The sequence below is a fragment of the Entelurus aequoreus genome, linkage group LG14 (assembly GCF_033978785.1).
Source record: "Entelurus aequoreus isolate RoL-2023_Sb linkage group LG14, RoL_Eaeq_v1.1, whole genome shotgun sequence".
Lineage (NCBI taxonomy): Eukaryota > Metazoa > Chordata > Actinopteri > Syngnathiformes > Syngnathidae > Entelurus > Entelurus aequoreus.
In genome coordinates, this window is record NC_084744.1 from 16,329,952 (window position 1) to 16,355,952 (window position 26,001).

General features: G+C 41.9%; 1 protein-coding gene across 1 annotated transcript in view; it reads right to left on the bottom strand.

Annotated features, from left to right (window-relative positions):
• LOC133665349 (immunoglobulin superfamily member 3-like) overlaps window positions 1-26,001 on the bottom strand; it is a 346,105-nt gene that overhangs the window by 124,574 nt on the left and 195,530 nt on the right. Inside the window, 1 exon segment of the mRNA XM_062070626.1 lies at window positions 13,108-13,494. Within this exon segment, the coding sequence (XP_061926610.1) occupies window positions 13,108-13,494 (387 nt within the window).

Below are 26,001 nucleotides of genomic sequence, written 5' to 3' on the forward strand. Positions count from 1 at the left end.
TATTTAACACTATATTATTATTTATACACCTATAGTGATCACAGAGACAGGTTGTTTTTGTGTTGCTGTATATATTTGTTTCTCTGAAAAATCCCACTTAATATACTTTGGGTAACAACAATCAATAGTTATTTATTTTATTTTATTTTTTTAGGTGGGTAACAGTCAATATTTATTTATTTATTAGATTTTATTTTTTTATTATATAATAAAAGTGAGCTTTTGTTAAACCAAATATTATGTGTTTTTTTCCATATACAACAACCTATCTGGACTCGATAAGAGAATCGATAAGGAATCGGTTCAATAAGAGGATTCGATAATAGGCTCGAACTCGATAATTCCTTATCAAACATCATCCCTAACAACAATGCCACCGTTTAAGACCCCCTACCCCCTCCGTCCGCCGGCGCAACGCGACCTAGTATGCATGAGCTGAAAATGCGCACGTCATAGTCACCTTCAGTGTTGCTTTGTGAGCAAGTTCTTAAATGTAACTTATCTGAACAATATCCAGTGTTGTGGTATTTCAATTAACTGGAATCCAGTGTGCTGTGGGGCCCTATTGTAGTGAATCACACCTGAGACATCATAAATTAATCAAATCTTTATTAGACACATAAACAATGTGATAAAGAACCTTTGACAACAATCAATCTAGGGATCTAGATATCTGGTCAGGACACTCCTCACTCTTTTGCCTGCACCTTCATTGTCCATTCCTTTTTGGTGACTTTATATACTCTGACCTAGACGTTGAGTCGGTGACATACATGGCGGACAATAACTGATACAGTCTAGTCTGCATTGCCAGTCCACGACGGCCAGGTAATACAAAGCACACGCTACCATTTTCATCACATCCACGGGAGCTCGCATTCTCGTTGTCTCTCCTTCGACAAATGGACAAAGTTTTTCGCTAAGTAGCATCACAGCTGACCCGGCCGGACATTCGAAAGTTCTCTTGCCGTCTGAGAAGTGTTGCATCTCAAATAGCTGCAATTGCTTTCTCTTAAGGTATTCATGTGTGAGTTCCACAAGCGTCTGCACATGTAGAAGAATGAGAAACACGACATGTCTGGATGACTCACCACCATATTTCCAATGGTTAGCTCCGAGCTACGAAACTGCTTTATTATGAAGCTGGCTGTGGCATGTTCTTTATGACGTCACTTCCTGTGTGGGGCGCGGTCTTTCTGACTTCACTTCCTCTCCGAACTCAGTTTGTAAACGATCAATGAGTCCATACAAAGCTAAGTGCCGGAGATTCAAGAAATACACGGCGCACTTATCCATGTAAAAAATTGTCCAAGGAGGGGGAACCATAAACGCTGGTTTAGTGTGGCTGAAACGGGGCTTAGGCTAAATAATTATTTGTTTAAGGGGTTAACAACTTAGTGTAGACATAGCCTGAGCCTCAACCCTACTCTACCGCCGGTGGCCGCCAGGTCCATTTTGTTTGAGACCTCTGCTATACGGCCTTTATTAACATAACAAAAATACCGGTGTGAATGCCACATGAACCACACCGGATATTTGTTTTTATTTTGGGTCTGGTCCAGAGTATCAAACCCCATGTGTGAACTCAGCCTAAAAAGGTCCGCATGTAATGAGCTACAGTTCCAAAAGACAACAAGAATTCCACATCGGGTGTTAAAACATCCAAGAAAACATGAGCCCAGGGGCAATAAAACAAATTACAGAGCCCGTTCCCTAGAGTGCAACACCATCCTACTGTGAAGTGTAGCGCGTTGGTGTTTGCTTGTGTTCGGGGTTGATATTGCAGGGCTCCATTCTGGCCTTAGGCACATCAGAGTGACAGTTAGAGAAAAGACCCTTGTGGTTTTGGGTGTGTGTTAAAAAAGCTGGGGGTGGGGTGTATAGTCTTTTAGAATTCACTGTTGCTTGTTGACCAAGGTGAAAAGGCTTGGATCACAGGCTGCAAAAAGTCCTTAAACACTTTATTGCTTGTTTGTTGCTGCTTTAGCTCAACCTCACCAATTTAAAAACATCACAATGCTCTCAAAACCAAAAGGGATGTGGTGGAAGGGTGTTTTTTCCCTCTCCTTTAGGCAAACTCTGCTCCCTTCCTTCATAATATATATGAGCTGTGTATGAATATGGATCACGTTAGCCTCTTAGTTCCTATCACACTTAAACCAAGACAGTCTGTCACCTTTTTTTTCCCTTTCATTTGAAATACCTGAGATCACTCTTGAAAAAAAAATCTAATAGTATGACACACATAGACCAAAGTGGACGTAGAGATGTTTCTTCTTCAAATGGTGGTGAAGGTAAATCCTGCAATATTAAAGAAGACCCAAGATAAAACATTGCCATGGCACCTTTCTTCACCTAACCTAAACCTAATATTTGTAGCGGTTTTGTTTACTAATCTGTCTTCAACAGATGCAAACAAGCGAGTAAAACGTCTGTTTTGTTATTCAGTTGAATAATAGTGCACACACACACACACACACACACACACACACACACACACACACACACACACACACGCACACGCACACGCACACGCACACGCACACATGCACATGCACACACATATTATTGTATTTATTAACTTCTTGAGACCTCTGAAAAATGCCTACTTCTTTAGGACCACCCTTTCTAGATATATAAAGATTTGTATTTACAACAATGATATACACATACTATGCAAATATAAAACAGCTTTTTGTGAAAAATGAGTTGGAATTTCACAAGAAAAAGGTCACAATTTACCAAGAATAACTTGTAAATTTGGCAGTATTATAATACAAGTTGTAATTTTACTCAACGCAAGTCAAAATTTTACAAGAAAAACTGAACATCTGTGCAATATTATGATAAAAGTTGGAATTTTACTAAATTTTACAAGAAAAGCTTAACATTTTGGAAATTTTATGAAAAGAGTCGTCATTTTACTTTATTATAATAATCAGAATTTTACTTGACTTTTGTCATAATTTTATTAAACATGTCACCATTTTACATGAACAACAAAAACATTGGCAATAGTGTGATAAAAGTCCAAATTTGATATGACAAATGTCACCATTTTGCATTACAAAAGTAATCATTTTACATAAAAAAAAGGAATACTTTTACAAGAAAATATTGCAATATTACAGAAACAGAAAGAATATGAGAAATTGTTCCCAATTTTATAGGAAAAAAGTTGACATATTGTGAGGAAAAGACTGCTTTTAGTTATTTTTATTTTTTTAAATGTTTTGTTTGTAATTGGTTTTTAATCTTTATTATTTACTTCAACTCATTACAGTATGTCTCTATAAACATATTTATTTTATTTTTTTAATAAATTTTGTCTAAAAGGGGCACATTTAAATGTCTCACACACACGTGTTATTTCATATGTTGACCAGAGGGGGAGCACTTTTAAAACCGACACACAGTCAATTTGAAAAATCCCTCCATTTTGGAACCACCCTAATTTTGATAGATTTCACCAACAGGGGTGCAAATGAGACACTCTCTACTAGATGCAATGGTTTTCCGTATTGGGACCATGATTTGGGTCTTAACTTGTTCACCGGTCCTCATATGAATCAGAATCAGAATCAGAATCAGCTTTATTGTCATTACGCAGGGTAACGAGATTGAGGCCATTCCATACAGTGCGATAAAACAAGTGTACACTCTATACAGAGGGTGAAATGAATATGTACATGAATATCTACATGAAACAGGGTGGTTGGTGGAATGGGTTATTGCACCGAAGAGAAGGCAGTTATGAGGGTCAATGGGGAAGTCTGTTCAGGGTGGTTATGGCCCTGGGGAAGAAGCTGTTTTTTAGCCTGTTCGTCTTGGTTTTAATGCACCTGTAGCGCTTCCCAGAGGGCAGCAGGTGGAACAGGTCAGAGCCAGGGTGGGTGCTGTCCTTGATGATGGCACTGGCTCTGTTGAGGCAGCGGGAGGTGTAGATGTCCATCAGAGAGGGGAGAGGGCGGCCGATGATCTTTTGAGCCGTCTTGACCACTCTTTGCAGCCTCTCCCTGTCTGCTGCAGTGCAGCTGCCGTACCATACTGTAATACAGTAGGTCAGCAGGCTCTCGATGGACGAGCGGTAGAAGGTCAGCAGCAGGTCAGGCTTCAGGTTGTACTTCCCGAGGACTCTCAGGAAGTGTAGCCGCTGCTGAGCCTTCTTGATGATTGCTGTGGTGTTGACTGTCCAGGAAAAGTCGTTAGAGATGTGGACTCCAAGGTACCTGAAGGTGTGGACCCCCTCCACACGCTCACCGTTGATGTAGAGGGGGGCAGGGTCGGTGCTGCTCCTCCTGAAGTCGACGATGATCTCTCTGATTTTGCTGGTGTTGAGAGCGAGGTTGTTCTCTGAAGACCAGGCCGTCAGCTTCAGGACCTCCTCCCTGTAGGCAGCCTCGTCACCCCTGGAGATGAGCCCGACCACTGTGGTATCGTCAGCAAACTTGACGATAAGGTTGTCACTGTGGGCTGGACTGCAGTCATGGGTGTAGAGGCAGTAGAGGAGGGGGCTCAGCACACAGCCCTGTGGGGAGCCGATGCTCAGCGTGCGGGTGGATGAGAGGTGGGGGCCAAGTCTCACATTCTGGGGTCGGTCCGTTAGGAAGTCCCTTATCCAGGCGTTTGTGAGAGGGGGGAGGCCAAGAGTGTCCAGTTTATTGCAGAGTCTGTCCGGGATTATTGTATTGAAGGCAGAACTATAATCCACAGAGAGCATCCGGACGTAGCTCTGCTGCTGCTCCAGGTGGTTCAGAGCAGAGTGGAGAGCAACAGCGATGGCGTCCTCTGTGGATCTGTTCGCCCGGTATGCGAACTGGTGGGGGTCAAAGTCTGGAGGGATATGGTCCTTGATGTGCTGGAGAACCAGTCTCTCGAAGCACTTCATGATTACCGGAGTGAGGGCCACTGGTCTGTAATCATTCAGGCTGGTGATGGGAGACTTCTTCGGCACCGGGATTATTGTAGATGACTTCAGGCAGGATGGGATGACTGCCTGAGCCAGGGAGAGGTTGAAGATCCTGGTGAGGGGGGGAGCGAGCTGGTGGGCGCACGCCCTGAGCACCTTTCCAGGTACTCCGTCTGATCCGGCAGCCTTCCTGGGGTTCACAGCCAGGAGCACTCGTCTGACACTGTGCTCCTGTACAGTGAGTGGAGTGGTGCCGGAGCCCGGTGGGGGCGGGGGCAGGGCTGGAGCAGATGAGTGTCGCTGGGGGGTATCGAAACGGGCAAAGAAACAGTTAAGCTCCTCTGCCAGTGTCGCACTCTGATCCGCAGTTGTCACATTGCAGCCTCTGTAGTTCGTGATGTCATGAATGCCCCGCCACACCTCCCGTGAGTTATTGCTGGACAGATGGGACTCTATGCACCTCCTGTGGTCCGCCTTTGCTTTTTTAATCCCTCTCTTCAGGTCGGCTCTAGCAGCACTGTACAGTGCCCTGTCCCCTGACCTGAAGGCTGCGTCGCGGGCCCTGAGGAGTGTGCGGACTTGGCTGGTCATCCAGGATTTCTTGTTGGGGTAAACCCGGATGGGTTTTTTTCACAGTCACATTCCCGATGCAGAACTGTATGTAGTCCAGCACCGTTCCTGTGGCTGTCTCCAGCTCCTGTTGTTGGAAGAGGTCCCAATTCGTGTGTTGGAAGCAGTCCTGAAGTTTGGGGAGTGCATCATCAGGCCAGGTCATAACAGTCTTTGTGATGGGCCTGGCCTGGCGTCTGATGGGGGTGTAGGTAGGAGAGAGCAGGAGGGAAAGATGGTCTGACTGTCCAAGCTGGGGGAGGGGTGTAGCTTTGTACGCGCGCTTCACGTTGGTATACACTTGGTCAAGGGTGTTCTTGCCCCTTGTAGAACACTTCACGTGCTGGTAGAACTTAGGGAGTACAGTCTTTAGATTGGCCTTATTAAAATCCCCTGCTATGATATGAACACCGTCGGGGTGGGCCCGCTGCTGTTCGTTGACGGTGTTCAGCAGAAGAGAGAGCGCTGTGTTTACTTTGGCGTCCGGTGGAATATACACAGCCGTGATGATAACAACAGACAGCTCTCTCGGGAGAAAAAAAGGCCGACATCTAACAGACATGTACTCCACGTCCGGGCAACAGTGCTGTTCAATGATTGTCCCGTTGTTGCACCAGTTCTCATGCACGTAAATACAGAGCCCCCCTCCTCTGCTCTTACCGGAGTCCTTAGTTCTGTCCCGGCGGAGCAGAGTGCGGCCGGCTAGCTGCATGCTAGCATCGGGTATTTCCGGGTGAAGCCAGGTTTCGGTGATAATCATAGCCCAACAGTCCCGAACATAGCGGTTTCCAGCGAGTTGTAACTCCAGGTCGTCCATCTTCTGTACGAGGGATCTGGCATTGGAGAGGAACAGGCTCGGTAGAGGTGGCTTGTGGGGTTGTTTCCTAAGCCTGAGCAAGACGCCGGACCTGCGGCCACGCTTCTGCTTCCTCTCCCTCCTCCGTCTGCGCCATCTCCCAGACCCGACAACAAACCACGGAGAGCCCGGTGCTCTTGCTATGTCGTCTGGGATGTTGTGCTCGTGGTGAAAGTCGCTCGAAACAGATATCTGGTGCGAGTTCCCGATATCCAAGAGTGACTGGCGGGTGTACCGGGTGTTTGCAGTACAGGTGGTGCACAAAAGGAAAAAAAACAAGAAGAAAATAAGGAGTAAAGAGCACTGAAAAGGAGAGCCGTGAGCCGCTGCGTCTGTGCGCGCCGCCATCTTGGAAAAGAAAAAAAAAAAATGGAATATGGAAGGTATATTTCCTTGTTGATGTCACAAGAAGGGTAGAAATACAAACACACACACACACACACACACACACACACACACACACACACACACACACACACACACACACACACACACACTGAAAGCTGAAACCTCACATTATCTTAACTTGCCTATTTTGACTTTTGCCCTTTTTAGGCTTGTTAATTTCCACCAAGCAGTGCAGTTGAGTATTAATTTCTGCGTGTCCATTGTAAAAGGGTCCCAACAATGTTTTACTTAATCCATCCCACTTTTCAGCGAGTTGCATGCAGTCCTACGGTCTCATAAGCTTGCAGAGGTTCAGGCTAAACAGTGCTGTGTGCCAATTGGGCCACGGAGAATATTTCAAAATCCTTGTTGTTATTGGTATTGAAAAGGGGAAAAAATAGCATGCATGTTAGGTGTAGTGAGGCAGGAACCCAAGATGCAAGGCAGAGAGGTTGAAAAAACTGATTGGCAAATTGGCAAAAGTAACAACAGAAAGCGAAGCGTAAGGTTTGAAAAAAAGGCAAAGTACACCTAAGGCAGAAAGACTGGGAATAAACTTAGTAGTCCAAAACGAAAATCAGAGGAGCACTGCTAGGAAAAATGTAACAAGGCTAGATAACAATTGTGTTAAAAAACTAGAAACAAAACAGACGAGGGAGCAGGAAGCTGGGAGTAACAATACTTCTAGTAATACTAGGACAGGGGTCGGCAACCCGCGGCTCCGGAGCCGCATGCGGCTCTTTGACCACTCTGATGCGGCTCAACTGCATACTTGCCGACCCTCCGATTTACCAGGGAGACTTCCGGATTTCAGTGCCTCTCCCTGTAATCTCCCGGGGCAATTATTCTCCGATTATCACCCTGTCAACTATAATAAGGGGATACTGTGATGACACAGCATTTAGCGCCCTCTACAGCCAACAGTATCAACGTGCCAGTCCAGGTACATGTTGTATGCAGATTCTGCTTGCACACGTATGTGACAGCAAGGCATACTTGTTCCACAGCCATACAGGTTACACTGACGGTGGCGATATAAACAACTTTAACACTCTTACTAATATACGCCACACTGTGAACCCACACCAAACAAGAATGACAAACACATTTCGGGAGAACATCCGCACTGTAACACAACATAAACACAACAGAACAAATACCCAGAATCCCATGGATCCCTAACTCTTCCGGGCTACATTATACGCCCCCGCTACCACCAAACCCCCCACACATTAACCCCCCTGGACCTGGACATTCGAAAGTTCTCTTGCCATCTGAGAAGTGTTGTATCCCAAATAGCTGCAATCGCTTTCTCTTATGGTATTCATGTGTGTTTTCCACAAGCGTCTGTATAGACGGAAGGAGAAACACGGGCATGTCTGGATGACTCGCCTCCATATTTCCAGTGTTTTGCTCCGGATTACGTAACTGCTTTATTATGAAGCTGGCTGTGGCGCGTTCTTTCTGACGTCACTTCCTGTGTGGGGCGCGGTCTTTCTTGTGTCACCTCCTCTCCGAACTCAGTTTGTAAACTATTGATGAGTCCATTCAAAGCTAAGAGCCGGAGATTCAAGAAATACACGGCGCACTTACCTGTGTAAAACGATAGTTTAGTGTGGCTGACGGTGCTTAGGCTAAATAACTATTCGTTTAAGGAGTTATCCGGCTTAATGTAGACATAGCCTTAGTGTGGAAGTTTGCAATCTGAGAGTGGTGTAAGATACTGTAAGTCTACATGAGATCCACGTACAATCCTTATGATCATAACTTACCCAATCCACCAGGTATTGACATGTCTCTAAGGATTGGTAATTGCCCGAACATCAAAAGCTGGATGACTGTCGACCAGCCTACTTGGCTAATTGAGGATTTTTCTTATTTTGGGGGATGAGAACACACAAAGAAGTTTTAAGAAATTGCTATATTTTCTTTGATTGTAACGTTTATCATTTCCAAAATGTTTTTTGTAAGAAATTTCGCGACTGGACGGCATAACAACTAGCTTGAGTTTAGATGTAGTGAATGGATCTTGAGCAAAGTTAGCAGTTTGAGTCTGACTGCACTCAGGTTGATAATCGTAATGAGGAGACAGTTTTTAAGAGGATACAACACTTGCCAGCCACACCTTCTGACCCGGAGCATAGGAGCGCGATAGCAATTGGCTGCACACTTAAGTCGGTTCAAGTGCTGCCTGAGTGTTGCGCCAATCCTGGCAAGGGCGACAGACAGGCTGGTCCACTGAGAGAACAGCTATCTCCGTCTCCAGAGACGGAAAGGCGGGAGGCTGGAACCTATAGGCCGCATATACTGTAAAGGAGACATCCTAGTAGCTGAGCTGACAAGGGTGTTTAAGTGCTTATCAATCCAGGAGACTGAGCCCGCCCACTCAACTGGGTCCTGATGGCAAACACATCTGATAGCAGCTTCCATGTCTTGATTAGTCGTTCCGACTGACCATCAGTCTGGGGATGGTAGCCGGAAGAGAGACTGAATGACGCTCCCAACATGAGCCCACCCTGCATATTCACATACCACTGAAAGCTTTACTACTGTACCGAGGATGTCGTTGTGGCTTGTACAGCCCTTTGAGACACTTGTGATTTAGGGCTATATAAATAAACATTGATCGATTGATTGATTGATTAGTTTGTTGGCTAGCTTAGCAAATAGCATGTCTCCTCATGCCTGTATTTGTGTAACATGTTTAGCCGTGTCCTAATACTTGGTAATAACACTTGATAATGACACCTAAATGCAGTTTATTTTTCGCAATAGAGTTGATTATTATTAACTGAGGGGGGAGTCTTCACACTATGTTTGGAGACACACAATTAGCTTCTAGCTCGTCAGTCGGGGGACTGCAATGAAAATAATATTAGCTGCAAGCAATTAAGCCGCTCGCATGTTAGTCGAGGGATTAAAAATAAGTACAATATTATCCAGAGGGGATTCCCGTTAGTGATCGGCATTAAAAGGCATTAATAATCAGTGGTGATCACATATTTTTTCAAGAAAAACGGCCGATACTGATCAGTGGCTTATAGGTCGGCACATCCCTATTCAGTATACATCTTAAAATAAACTTTTACCACCTAACCATCAGTCAGTTTGTTTTTCTTCAAGAAGCATTTAAGTTGCCATCCTATTTATACACCCTAGTCTTCAAATAGACCCCTTTTTAGACCAGTTTATCTGCCCCCTCTCTTTTGGAGAGGCTATCAGTTGGCCACCGATCAGTTTCCACGGAGGATGGGCTCGCTCTTCTGAGTCTGGACCTGGGATGGACCACTCCTCTGTGCATCAATTGGTGATGTATTTGCACTGCTGTCTTGTCTACATACAAGAGGATCCCCTGCTGGCCTCACTATGGACTGGACTCTTACATTTTTAACCGTACCCACTCGGCATCCATTGCACTGGTCGCCCTGGGGGTGTGTCCAAATCTTTCGTCCCTTCCAACGTTTCTTGTTGTCCCATTGGGTAGAGTTTTTTCTTGCCCTGATGTGGTGTTGTCATTGTGGTTTGTGCAGCCATTTGAGGCATTTGTGATTAAGGGCCTTATAAATAAACTTTGATTGATTGATTGATTTAGAAAATAAGCTAACCTAGCATGATGAATTCAAATGGGTCTGTAATGTTAGCGCTATTCATCCAAACTCCAGCATTAAGTTTTGACCAAAATACTTCCAATACACTACCGTGGGACCTTCAACACAAATTTGCAGAAAAATGGTATAACACGAGACCTGTAATTAGCTATTGTTAACCTGCCTGCACACCCCACAGTGGAAACGCAAGTCTGATTCTGCTTGGTGAAAATGTTACTTTTTCATTTAAAACACTTCATTGTGGTCTATATAACATGTAAAAATTGGTGAAAAATTTACATGATTTTGTTTCCAGTCACTTTCTCTTCAGAATGCGCCGTTTTATGGGCAGACTTATTTACGTGCCAAAATCCTCCTCCAGGCCAAGCCGCTTTGACAGTGTTTCCACACCGTCAGACATGTTGTAGTTTTTAACGCTTCCATATAGAGTCTACTGACAAATTGGAACTGTATGCTACTTTTTATTAGAAATGGTAACAGCAGAGGATTTTGGCATGCATGTGCATGAACGAGCCAGTCTGCCCCACAACAAGAGGATAGAGAAAAATAAGGAACTCATTGACTACAACTTTGGACTAAAATGGCAGACCTGCACAAAGTTATTTAAGTAAAACTCTTTCATGTGTGGAGATATCCGCTGACATAACTAAAGCAAAATACGTCACAATAGTCTCAAATTCCAAACGGCTTGCTTGTTTTTTGGAAGAGGGCGAGGTTGCTTTATAAATATCTCCGCCTTGCCTCCATGGTTTGATTTCAAATTTAAAATACACAAAAAAGTACCAACAGGTAAGAAAAGTGAATTTGGCGTAATAGGACCCCTTTGAGTCTGCTCTATCTGAGCATGGAAAAAGTGCTACATCTCCACTAGCTCTATTTTCAGGTCACCCTTCAATAACCACGGCTATAATTAACCTGTGTAAAAACCATAAACATCCTTTATAAGGCATTAGGGTCTTTTGTTGCAACAACCCCTTCCATAAAGAGAGTTTCTCTGGAGACCTCCACTGGCTTAAGGCCATTGTTTTGGGCTCACTTAGCAAGCGGTGCATCAAGGTCATGGTAGGCTGGCTGGCGTTAGCCGCTTGAAAGGAAATGCTACATTGTGGGTACCATGTTGTTGTTTTTTTTAACACTGGTAGCAGATGGCTACACACTTTCTTCCGGTCCAGAGAGACTTGGTAGTCAAAAGGGAGGAGGGAATGAAGCAAATCGCCCAACTGCCACCAAAAACACACATTTTGAAGGTACAGTCGTGGTCAAAAGTTTACATACACTTGTAAAGAACATAATGTCATGGCTGTCTTGAGTTTCCAATAATTTGTACAACTCTTATTTTTTTGTGATAGAGTGATTTGAGCACATACTTGTTGGTCACAAAAAACATTCATGAAGTTTGGTTGTTTTATGAATTTATTATGGGTCTACTGAAAATGTGACCAAATCTTCCGGGTCAAAAGTATACATACAGCAATGTTAATATTTGGTTACATGTCCCTTGGCAAGTTTCACTGCAATAAGGCGCTTTTGGTAGCCATCCACAAGCTTCTGGTTGAGTTTTTGACCACTCCTCTTGACAAAATTGGTGCAGTTCAGCTAAATTTGTTAGTTTTCTGACATGGACTTGTTTCTTCAGCATTGTCCACACGTTTAAGTCAGGCCTTTGGGAAGGCCATTCTAAAACCTTCCAAATTCTTCAGGACAACCTAAAATCATCAGCCTGGAGGTTGGGTCCTGGGCGCAGTTGGGTGTTCCAACAAGACAATGACCCCAAACACACGTCAAAAGTGGTAAAGGAATGTCTAAATCAGGCTAGCATTAAGGTTTTAGAATGGCCTTCCCAAAGGCCTGACTTAAACGTGTGGACAATGCTGAAGAAACAAGTCCATGTCAGAAAACCAACACATTTGGCTGAAATGCACCAATTTTGTCAAGAGGAGTGGTCAAAAATTCAACCAGAAACTTGCCAGAAGCTTGTGGATGGCTACCAAAAGCGCCTTATTGCAGTGAAACTTGCCAAAGGACATGTAACCAAATATTAACATTGCTGTATGTATACTTTTGACCCAGCAGATTTGGTCACATTTTCAGTAGACCCATAATAAATTCATAAAAGAACCAAACTTCATAAAAAAAAATTGTGACCAACATGTATGTGCTCTAATCCCTATCACAAAAAAAAAAAAAAAGAGTTGTAGAAATGATTGGAAACTCATGACAGCCATGACATTGTTCTTTACAAGTGTATGTCAACTTTTGACCACGACTGTAGATTTGCACTGATCAGCTGCAAGCCTGACTGACCTAGCCATGCATCCTAAAAGGACCCTCTGGGGAGAATCCCATCATCCAGCATAGGGAAACTTCTTGGAGGACCCTGCAGAGATGATCCTTTTTTTATTTCTTTGTAGCCTTATTTCATGGCTGTTAGTTCAGCCTTTGTAAGTCTACACTTTGCAGCTTTTCTACTCGCCCCCCCCCCCACCCACTGCCTCTCTTGCAATAATTTTACATTACAGTTCCTTAGCAATCCACTCAAAAGGAAAATACATTAAGAGAAAGAGCAGCATTATGTGATCTGTACTTACTCACAGCTAACAATAGTGTGCAAGGTGAGTGGGATGGTCATTCAATAGCACTGATATATGAGGATAAAATTGCTCTTATGAATAGCTCATCATTCTTAGTGTAATTGACAAGTAAGGACAGGACAACTGAGCCAGTGGCTTATTACTCACTGAGCGGCTGCACCGTGATCTGAACATTGCGGGACCTCTTGCTGCGGTCGATAAAGTCTCCCGTGGGCGTCTTTTCCCGCTCCGTCACGCGACAGATGTATTTGCCGGCGTCTTCGGTGCGCAGATGCTGCAGCTTGAGCAGGTGCACATTGACGCTCTCCTTGCGCACGGTCATGTGGCCGGCGGCTTCACGGGCCACGTAGTCGGGGCCCAGGACGGGCACGGCACCGGGGCCCACCACGGCCACCGGTGAGCTGCTGAAGACCCACGACACCGAGAAGAAGCGCTCGGGGACGTTCTGCGCCTCGATGGCACAGCGGAGTTCCAGCGGCTCACCGGCCGTGAAGGACCGTCGCTCCGTGCTCACCTGGATGCTGAAGTCACGATCTGAGGAGGAAATTAAGCCGAAGACAACATTAACTTATATCTAATCAAGCAAAATACTTATTAGGATCACTAATTATGAATATTACTCACAAAATAACTATAATAATATGAATAACAATACATAAAATTATAACACAAACATATGGTTGATAAACGTTCAACATTTCATGACATCTTTTAGATCAGTGTTTTTCAACCACTAGTGTGCCGTGAGATACAGTCTGGTGTGCCGTGGGAGATTATGCAGTTTCACCTATTTGGGTTTAAAATATTTTTTGCAAACCGGTAATTATAATCTGCAAATAATGTGCCGTTGTTGAGTGTCGGTGCTGTCTAGAGCTCGGCAGAGTAACCGTGTTGTACCATACCATATCAGTAGGTGGCAGCCGGTAGCTAATTGCTTTGTAGATGTCTGGAACACATCGTGTGAGACGACGATGGTTTGTCGTGATCACAATATGCAGGCGACAGCGGGAGGCAGGGTGCAGGTAAAAAGGTATCTAATGCTTAAACCAAAAAAAAAAAAAAAAAAAAGGCGAGTGCCACTAAGACAAGCCATTAAAGCTTAGGGATGGCTATGTAGAACGAGACTAAAACTGAACTGGCTACAAAGTAAACAAAAACAGAATGCTGGACGACAGCAAAGACTTACAGCTTGTGGAGCAGACGGCGTCCACGAAGTACATCCGTACATGACATGACAATCAACACCAAAATAGGAGTGCAAGACAGGAACTAAAACACTACACACAGGAGAACACCAAAAACCTCAAAATAGGTCACGGTGTGATGTGACAGGTTGGGACAGAACACCTACTTTGAGACAAGAGCTATAGTGATGCATGCTTGGTCATGGTTTGAATTCATATCCAACAATTGCGAGAACAACTTTTTACTGTCAATATCTGCTGCTGAGTTTTATTTTTTAATGTTTTCTGCTGGTGATGTGCCTCAGATTTTTTCAATGAAAAAAATGTGCCTCGGCTTAGAAAAGGTTGAAAAACACTGATTTAAAGGACTGTTGTTAGTCCGATGTTGATGTGATAAAACCTCTTTCTTGTTTGGAAGATGCATACAATTGTAACTGTTATTTCTTCGTGCACATAATAAATACTGTATTTATAAAGTGTATGCATTCATTTATGTAAAATTTTCATTAAATGTAATATTGCCTTACAAAAAGTGATTCAACGTAATATTTTGATATTTACACATCACATGTTTACACACATATTTTACTAGAATACCCTTATGAGCATTACATGTATCAAAATCAGTTTGCTTCTAGAAGCAGTAGTTGATCCTCCATTACTTCAGATTCAAAAATATAAGGTTGTGAATCCTCATAAGTAAAAAATAGTCGTCTTCATTGTCTGTTACCAAGTCTTCCATGATTAGAAGACAAAGAAGTGTTTTGTATCCGGAAGTAGAAAGACATTGGAATGGTGCTATGGAAACCGAAAGCAATGCGCCAAAAATTTAGTTCTAGCAATGATTAAAATGACCAAAATACGGTAAATATTGTACATATTACATATTGTTATGAACGTGTCTGTTACTACATTATATACAGTATATACTTGCAGTGTGTATACAAAACGTTGCTGCGGGTTTTGAAGTTGTTTTAAAGGGCTTTGAAGGCAACAACGGTGACTCCCTTTAGCCACATCTTACAAGAATTTTTGTTATCATATTTAGCATTTTTGTTATCATATTTAAAAGAAAAAAAAAACGCGTGTTCTTGTCTCTCATATTGATTGTGAATGATAGGCAAAATTCCCAAAAAAGTGCAGTTCCACTTTAATGCATCTTCAAAATATACTGTGCTGGGAGTTTGACCATATACTTCAATTGTTTGAAGTCTCTAACCCAAAAAAAGGTGTTGCTAACTGAAAAGTCTGTACTCTCCACAGTTTTGGGTGCATTGCCTGAATACGAAATATATAATTTTGAGGGGATTCTCGGGGACCGACGATGACACTAAAACTGTGTTGAAGCCACCGCAGGGATGCCAAGAGAATAGATATGAGGAAAGGTTGAGGTCAGAGTGCAGCACATGGCTGGGATAAAAAATGCTGATTTTTCAGAGTGCTCTGCACGCTCCGTCTCGCCCCCCTTTTCTTCGGTCCTCTGCGCTTTCACCTCGGCAATAAAAAATAAACCTAATTAGAATTCTCTCTAGCAGTGTGACAGGGAGTCAAGCACTCTCTCTTCCCTTCCTCCCTCTTGCAGGGAGCAAACGGATGCGAGCTCTTCCACTTATCCAAATTACACTCACTTTCTGCGCATGTGCTACTGCATTTGTGTGTGTGTGTGTGCGTGTGTGTGTGTGTGCTGGCTTTATTTGCAGTATTAATTTCCAGATGATGAGCGCAGTGGGCTACGTGTCAGAAACGGCTGCTTCGCCTCTCTCTGTGTTGGTGGTAGCCTCCAGCTGTAATTACGACGACTAACACACTTCCTGACAAACACTCTCAAGTGGAAATGTTCGAAGCCTCCCATTGGTACTAAATTGGAACATAGAGGAGCAGGTGGATGAGCAGGAAAGGGGGTTTAGATCCATACGTAACCACACATTGAAATTTAGTGCACGTTACGGAGAGAATGTTGACAATACAATAGACATAACTATGTGGAGGGGGGCGTGGCCTGCGGGCCTGCAGCGAAGCGGGGTGTGTCAGGACCAGCTTCGAAATCAGCGACAGGTGCGTAGATGGTCCACCTGGGCCTAGTTATCTAATCACTTGTCCCTGATTTCGAAGCCGGTCCTGGCACACCCCGCTTTTCTGCAGGCCACGCCCCCCTCCACAAACTACAACTACAAAAAGCAAAGAATAACTAGAAGAGGCAATTCCTGAAGGAATTGCGTGTGAATGCTCCAATGCTGAAGGTGAACTGAAATGCTGACATAATGTAGTATGAATGTAAGAATAGTTTGAATGTTGGAATGGTTGAATGTTGAAGAGCTAACGCTGAACTGAAATGCTAATGGAATGTAGGATGAATGTAGAAATGGTTTGAATGTCGAAATTGTTTAAACGCTGAAATAGTTAGAATGTTGGAATGGTTTGAATGTTGAAGAGTTTGAATTTCCAGGAAAACCGCAATTTGGTTTGGAACTTGGGAATGTGTTAGTTTGAATATCCAGGATGAGTGGAATGTGTTAATGTTGGAATGGTTTGAACAGGTTGAATGAAATATGTGGGAATTGCGAAACTTGGAAAAATGTCCCATTCATTTCAAAAGGAACTTCCTGGAAATTTGGGAATTTTGGTAAAAGGGGGATTTTTTGAAAATGATTAGGAGCATGAATGCCCTGAATGAGCTGAATTTGTTGGTGTTATAATTGTTTAAATCGGGCAAGAAATGTTGACGTAGTAAATTATATTAGGGAATTTTGGGGAAATCTGGAATTTTTTTTAACTTGGAAAAAGGGTGGAATTTGTTAATAGTGGAATGGTTTGAATGGGTTGAAGGATGTGGGCATTGTGGAAGTTTGAAAAATGGCCAATTCATTTTGATTGGGAAAATGCAAAAAAGAAAAAAAAAGGAATTATGGGAAATCCGGGAATTTTTTTTAGAATTGTTGAAGTAAAGCACACAATTCTTGAACAGGCTGAATATTTAGAAGTTGGAACAGTTTGAATCAGATGAAAAATGTGGGGATTGTGGAACTTTGAAGAATGTCCCATTGATTTCAATGGGAATTTCAGAAAAAATTGGGAATTTTGGGAAAAACTGGAATTTTTTTGAAAATGGTAAAAAACTTGAATGGTCTGAATGAGTTGAAATGGTTGGTGTTGAAAAATGTTCAAATCGGTCGAGAAATGTTGAAGTAGCAACATGATGAATTGAGAAATGGTATTACGGAATTCCTGGAATTTCGGGAAAACAGGGAATTTTTCCAGTTCAAAAAACAACTTTGTTTTTTTTCCTAATTAAGAGGAACGTTTTGACAGTGGAACGGTTGAAGTGGGTTGACAAATGTGGGAAGAGTAGTCGCCAGAAAAAAAGGGTGGAAATAGGAATTCTGGAAAATACTGGAATTTTTTTTTTAACTTGAAAAAGAGTAGTTTGAATTTCCAGAATTGTGGAATGTGTTGAAGGTAGAATGGTATGAATAGGTTGAAAAATGTGGAAATGGTGAAAGTTTGAAAAATGTCTACGTCATTTTAAATGGGAAAAATGGCCAGGAAAACAGGAAATTTGGGGAAATCTGGGAATTTGTCAAGGGAAAGCCCCCGATTCCAGAATAGGCTGAACAGTTTGAAGTTGGAATTGATTGATTGAAAATTGTATTAGTAGATTGCACAGTACAGTACATATTCGGTACAATTGACCACTAAATGGTAACACCCGAATACGTTTTTCAACTTGTTTAAGTCCAAGTTGGGGTCCACGTTAATCAATTAATGGTAAACGGAAGAGGAAGAGGAAGAGAAAGAAGAGGAAGAAGAAGAAGAAGGAGGAGAAGGAAAACATTGTATATACAAGATGACCCCTCTTGTTAAAACCCACTTTAAAATTATATTTGAATTGATAGATTGTATTAAAGGCCTACTGAAACCCACTACTACCGACCACGCAGTCTGATAGTTTATATATTAATGATGAAATCTTAACATTGCAACACATGCCAATACGGCCGGGTTAACTTATAAAGTGCAATTTTAAACTTCCCAGGAAACTTCCGCTTGAAAACGTCGCGGTATGATGACGTATGCGCGTGACGTCACGAGGGCAAGGGAAGTGTTTGGACCCAATTCAAATACCTCTGTTTTCTTCGACAAAATTCCACAGTATTCTGGACATCTGTGTTGGTGAATCTTTTGCAATTTGTTTAATGGACAATGGAGACTGCAAATAAGAAAGTTGTAGGTGCGATCGGTGGAGCGGCGGACTACAGCAACACCAACACCAGGAGGTTGTGTTCTGTTTTGAGCAGGATAGCAGACGCACTACAGTGAGTAAGCCCGCCGCCGCATCTAAGTTAGCTTCTGTTTTTTTAGCTTCGCCAAGCTGAATATTATTAATCGTGTATTTACATGTTCATGGTTTAATAGTATTTTTGATCTTCTGTCTATCCATCCAGTCAGGGTTTTTTTTAAATGTAGTTTCTATCTGCATTTGAGACTGATGCTATCACGTTGGCTACGTAGCTAGGTTAGCTTCTGTTTTTTTAGCTTCGCCAAGCTGAATATTATTAATCGTGTATTTACATGTTCATGGTTTAATAGTATTTTTGATCTTCTGTCTATCCATCCAGTCAGGTTTTTTTTTAAATTTAGTTTCTATCTGCATTTGAGACTGATGCTATCACGTTGGCTACGTAGCTAGGTTAGCTTCTATTTTTTTAGCTTCGAAAAGCTGAATATTATTAATCGTGTATTTACATGTTCATGGTTTAATAGTATTTTTGATCTTCTGTCTATCCATCCAGTCAGGTTTTTTTTAAATGTAGTTTCTATCTGCATTTGAGACTGCTATGCTATCACGTTGGCTACATTGCTAGGTTAGCTTCTATTTTTTTTAGCTTTGCAAAGCTGAATATTATTAATCGTGTATTTACATGTTCAGTCACTGTGAATGTCCATTTCGTGTTCTCGACTCTCATTTTCAAGAGGATATAGTATCTGAGGTGGTTTAAAATACAAATCTGTGATCCACAATAGAAAAAGGAGAGAGTGTGGAATCCAATGAGCCAGCTTGTACCTAAGTTACGGTCAGAGCGAAAAAAGATACGTCCATCACTGCCTCTCAAGTCCTTCACTGTAACGTTCCTCATCTACGAATCTTTCATCCTCGCTCAAATTAATGGGGTAATCGTCACTTTCTCGGTCCGAATCTCTCTCGCTCCATTGTAAACAATGGGGAATTGTGAGGAATACTAGCTCCTGTGACGTCACGCTACTTCCGGTACAGGCAAGGCTTTTTTTTATCAGCGAGCAAAAGTTGCAAACTTTATCGTCGATTTTCTCTACTAAATCCTTTCAGCAAAAATATGGCAATATCGCGAAATGATCAAGTATGACACATAGAATGGATCTGCTATTCCCGTTTGAATAAAAAAAATGTCATTTCAGTAGGCCTTTAAAAGTAAAACTGGATTTAATGTCACATTTTTTCCACAGTTGCTTTAGTCCCCATTTCAAATGACTGTATTGGCCTGCATAGAGGACGGCCCTGGCTATAAAACGGGGGTCAGCAACCCGCGGCTGTGCTCTTCAACGCCGCCCGAGTGGCTCCCTGGACCTCTTTCAGAGATATGTAAAAATGGAAAAAGATGAAGAAAAAAAAACATTTTTTAAAATATATTTTCTGTAGGAGAACAAACATGACACAAACCTTCCTAATTGTTAGAAGTCCCACTGTTTATGTTTAAAATGCTTTACTGGTGAGTTTTTGGCAAGCACCGTTTTGTCCTACTAATTTCAGCGATCCTTGAACTCATCGTAGTTTGTTTACATATACAACTGTCTCCGATGCTGCCACAGAGAGATGTGTTTTATGCCACTCCTTCTTTGTCTCATTTTGTCCACCAAACGTTTTATGCTGTGCGTGAAAGCACAAAAGTGACCTTTGTTGATTGTATTGATTTGCTGGAGTGCTTATCAGGCATTTTTGGTCACTGCATGACAGCAAGCTAATCGATGCGAACATGCTATTTAGGCTAACCACATGTACATATTGCATCATTATGCCTCGTTTGTAGGTATATTTGAGCTCATTTCATTTCCTTCACTTATGTCCTCTGTGTATTTAATTCATATTTGCATGTCTCATGACACATTATCTGTATGTAATATTGGCTGCATTTCTGATAGTTTGTGTGCCATGTTGTTCCAGACCACAGCAAACATTACCCAGCTTTCAAAGATTGTAATGAATCCATTAGAAGAAGACAGCCTGCCGTTTCCTTAAACTTAGACACACACGTCTATACCTTTGGCCATTCTGAGCCAGTCATTTCCAAGAGTTATCTCACCTTCTGAGAAACCTCCATTTTACTAATGATTTCCAATGTTGTAAAAAATGTGTGGAATAAAAATTAAAATACAACATTTCTGTCAACGAATATTTGCGTCAGCCTTGGATAGTAGGCTAATATACCTAATATAGACACTTACATCATGTGTTGCCTTCATTATAAGACTTATATAAGCCTTAACATTTTTTGCGGCCCCAAACAGATTTATTTTTTGTATTTTTGGTCCAATATGGCTCTTTCAACATTTTGGGTTGCTGACCCCTGCTATAAGACAACGACTCTTGTCCTCCTGTCTTTCTTAGTGGCTGAATTGTTGTTTGTTGATTCTGCTTAATTTATCACTTTTATCTTAAAATAAGCATCATAACTCCTCCTCTGTGGTTTGTTCATTTGCCAACAACCTTTGAGGCACTTTTTTCCAGTGAGTCTCTACCATGACAGCATCCATCCTGGTCACTAATGTGTGTGTGAGTGGCAGGAAGAAAAGCTCTCGCTCTCTCAGAGAAGGAGTCGTTTGGTGTTATAGGCTGGTTAGCATGTAGAAAACTGTAAAATATCAGTTTTTTTTCTCCAGACTTTTTCCAACAAAAATATATTGTCTTGTATTTGGGTCAATACAGTCATTTTCAGTGCTCGACTGTAATCTGAACCAAATGTAGCTTTAATTATTAATCATCACTGTAGGGTTGTACGGTATACCAGTATTAGTATAGTACCGCGATACTAATGAATCATTTTCGGTACTATACCGCCTCTGAAAGGTACCGGTCCCCCACATCCCTGCGCCCCTGTCGTCGTCTTGTCATGACATTGCTGGTTTATGAGCAGACGAGCATGTTCGGCAGCGCACAATCACAGAGTACTTACAAACAGACACAGTGTGTAGACAGAAAAGGGAGAACGGACGCATTTTGGCTTAAAAACTAACAATAAAGGTGAAGTTATAACACTGAAACGCCCTCAGGAAGAGGTGCTTTAAGACATGGCGAGCTAGCTAGCGGCTAAAGTCTAGCCGCTGTCGGCAGTGTTTTAGCTACTTCTAAATCACTAATCCTCGCCTCCATGGCGACAAATGAAGTAAGTTTCTTACAAATATAATCCCTGCAGGACGAGGAATAGCTAAACATGCTCCACTACACACCGTAGCTCACTGGCGTCAAAATGTAAACAAACACCATTGGTGGATCTACACCTAACATCCACTGTAATGATACCAAGTAAAGGAGCGATACTATTATAGTTACGTTGATATTTTTTGGCATCACAACATCTTCTTTTGTTTTTTTAAAATGTATATTATGTTTATAAACTCAGAAAATATTTCCCTGGACACATGAAGACTTTAAATATGACCAATGCATGATCCTGTAACGACTTGGTATCGGATTGATACTCAAATGTGTGGTATCATCCAAAACTAATGTAAAGTATCAAACAACAGAAGAATAAGTGATTATTACATTTTAACAGAAGTGTAGATAGAGCATGTTAAAAGAGAAAGTAAGCATACATTAACAGTAAATGAACAAGTAGATTAATAATTCATTTTCTACCATTTGTCCTTAATAATTTTGACAAAATAATAGAATGGAAAAGGACACAATATGTTACTGCATATGTCAGCAGACTAAATTAGGAGCCTTTGTTTGCTTACTTACTAATAAAAGACAAGTTGTCTTTTATGTTCACTATTTTATTTAAGGACAAACTTGCAATAAGAAACATATGTTTAATGTACCCTAAGATTTTTTGTTAAAATAAAGCCAATAATGCAATTTTTTGTGGTCCCATTTATTTAGAAAAGTATCGAAAAGCACCGGAAAGTATCGAAACAATTTTAGTACCGGTACCAAAATATTGGTATCGGGACAACATCACTGTATGTTTGTTGTTACTCTTATCACAGCACAAAATCACAATGGCCGCTCTGATATCATACAGTTTTAATCATTGCAGTTTATTGTCATTGTGTTTTTTCCTTTTTGTGCTGAAGAAGAGGAACATGTTACAAACCAGTGTACAACTGAGTTCGGCCATATTAATTTTAACAAAACTTTCAGTTTTACTCGTAGAATAAATGACAAGAATGCATGGAAATCTGCATACATTAAGATGTCAGACCCTACCTTCTCTCATCAGACAATCTTTCGTGTTTAAGCTACTACCCAAAAGGAGATGAGGTATACTGATGGTACAAGTAAGGGCTGATGACAGCTCATCATTCATCAGCGGCTCCCTGCGCTCTGCCTTCCTGATAGGATAATCAAGTTTTCATTCATGCCATTAATAAAATCCAATACATTTTTGAAATACCATCCTTTGGTCTTCAAATGTGAAGAAATATACGAGTGTGTTGCTCTATCAACAATAGGGTGCATAACAAAAAAAATTCAAATAGAATGTCATGTCAAAGGAGGAATGGATTCTTCCCACTATCTGGTACCATCGCGTTTCCATTGCAGAGGGCAAGCTCTACTCGCTGCAGTTTTTGATTTTTCAGTTTTTCTCTTCAAATGGTGCATCAGTGAGGACAAGACAAGCTAACAGTCAATTAAGCAATATTTACTTCTTGTCTGTTTTGTCACGGTAAGAAGACCAATTTCATCTGATTGGAGACTGAAGACAAAATGGAGACTGTGGAGTAGCGTCCGACGCTAAGATACAGCAAAAAGTAGGGCTGGGCGATACAGCAAATATATTTATCAGGGTTATTTTTTCATCCATTCTTAATAAATATCACTTTATATTGTTTTTAACCTATAAAGCATCTGTACAAAAAACTACAGGAACTACAAATGAGTTCAAAATTGTATGACCATACGGAGTAAATAAAGTGAATTGAAAAAGAAAAGCATAGTAACATGATAATGTACTAGGGATGTAACGATAAACTGTAGTAATGACAACTCCCGACGGTTGGTATTAAATTAAAATCATTGAAAAAAATGTGATTGATAACGGCACTTTGATAAAGCCACGTACTGACTGGCGCCAGCTTGCTAGCTTAAAGGCTAACAAGAAAACAAGAGACCATGTCTTTCCCCGTCAGGAAACGGCATACCCCAAACTAAACGTATACAAACATTGCTCTCTGAGCAACTAAAATATACATTTGTGAACATTGAACCTACAAGCTGTGCTCTCTATGAACACCGTGATCATTCTATGGAATAAGAGAAAGGTGTTTTTAAGGTGCGTTCGAGGACCGCTAAACAGGGTTGAACGCCACAACACCCGCCAGAAATCATTAATAATATTAATATATGTTCATCGTGAGAAACACTTTTCCTTTAAAGTCAAAGTCAAAGTACCAATGATTGTCACACACACTAGGTGTGGTGAAATTAACCTCTGCATTTGACCCATCCCCTTGTTCACCCCCTGGGAGGTGAGGGGAGCAGTGAGCAGCAGCGGTGGCTGCGCCCGGGAATAATTTTTTGGTGATTTAACCCCCAATTCCAACTCTTGATGCTGACTGCCAAGCAGGGAGGTAATGAGTCCCATTTTTTGGTATGACTGGGCCAGGGGTTTGAACTCACGACCTACTGATCTCAGGGCGGACACTCTAACCACGAGGCCATAGAGCAGGTTAAATACATCTTAAAGTGCTACAGTGCAAACCAACATTTAAAACAATAAAAGCGTAGCCATTAAAAACAGATAACATACCGCACTAAGACTAAAACACTATCAGTGAAGCATAGGAAACACAAAAACTAACAGTGATATGAAAATGTCATATTGTTACATCCCTATAATGTACCAATGAATGCTTAAGCTTTAAATACTTTAAGTGAAAGACAGCACACTAATTGGTTATTATTTCGACATTAGTGGTCAAACTGTAGTATTGAAGCTGTTAAGTTATCATTAACTTATATTACTCATTAACATAAGACGCAGCATCGGCGGTCATGTCACACCAGTCAACTGGCTAGCATTAGCTGGTAGTTGCTCTGTATTTTTCACATGGCGTTTGAAAGTAGTAGTAATCAAATTTGCACAAAAAAAAAGCGTATCACTAGACAAGAAGTACTTTTGAAAATGTTAAGTTTCGTAGATTTTTCGCGCACATGTTTTCGAAGATGGCTGATCGAGATCTGAGTGACAGAGTCTCTGAGGCAGACAGAGTGGTGGCCCTCAGCTGGTCAGGCTCCATTGAGGTGAGTGTTTATGAAGTGAACGGTCCCTGTAAACATGATTTACCCAGACAATTGTTCATTTTTCTCATGATAACATTGAAGTCACATATCATTATTACCTCAATTTCTGCATTTAATAGTAGATATAATTTTTTATTGGCCAACTCCATGATCCTGGTAACACAGAAATCATAGGGCCCTAGATAACTCCACCTCACAGCTGACGTTTATTTCGCTGCCCTCAGTTATGCGTTTAGCTCTAAATTTGTTCCTTTTGTTTTTTCCTGCGGCATAGTACTCTGCAATCGGAAGCAGAGTGGGAAATGGTCGACTCTGATTGGCTGTTGTCACAATACATTTTTGTCATTTTTGATCGAGTTAGTAGTTAGTGCCCCACAGGATGAATTTTGAGGATCAGTCATAAACAATTTAGAGTGAAAAGCAAATTTGATTTTCACTCGCATACAAAACATTCTAACTTGGATTGTTTCCCTGGCTTCGAGACTCTCCCGAAGGACAGTGCGGCGAAGACACAACAAACTCCCTTCTTGTCTCTCTTGGACACACACCTGTTGTTGACTTTGCACTAGCGACTGCACGACATCAAGTCCGCGGAATAGAGACACGCGTCAGGCTTACACACACAAACACACATGCATCCACAAAAATATACGCCACACACACACACATACTCTATCCCCGATCTTATCACTGTGTCCGCCCTGAGATCGGTAGGTTGTGAGTTCAAACCCCGGCCGAGTCATACCAAAGACTATAAAAATGGGACCCATTACCTCCCTGCTTGGCACTCAGCATCAAGGGTTGGAATTGGGGGTTAAATCACCAATAATTATTCCCGGGCGTGGCACCGCTGCTGCCCACTGCTCCCCTCACCTACCAAGGGGTGAACAAGGGTATGGGTCAAATGCAGAGGGCAAATTTCACCACACCTAGTGTGTGTGACAATCATTGGTACTTTAACTTAACTTTAACCAACGCCCTTGACGCAAATCCCTTAGGGGTGATGGACGGATGGGCAGCACCTGAAGAGCTGCAGCCTGCTACCGTGGCCCCCACTCCCTACCCTCTGTTGCTAGTCTCGAGATGTTGTATAATGTATATGTGCTTTGCTATGGAGGTTTTTTCCCACTCCAGACTGGGCCCCCTTAAAAGCCCAGTCTAGATTGTATATGTTTACTCATCCTCCCCCAGCGTTGATCTTTTGCCCCATCTTTTAAGGGGCGCCTTGTGGCGACCCATCAGTTGTCTTGTTCTGTAACCCTGTACACTGTTTGTTTGTCTAATCTTGAACGGGTTTGTGCTGAAAACAAAGTTTTGTTGTACTTGTGCAATGACTATAAAGACCTACCTACCTAC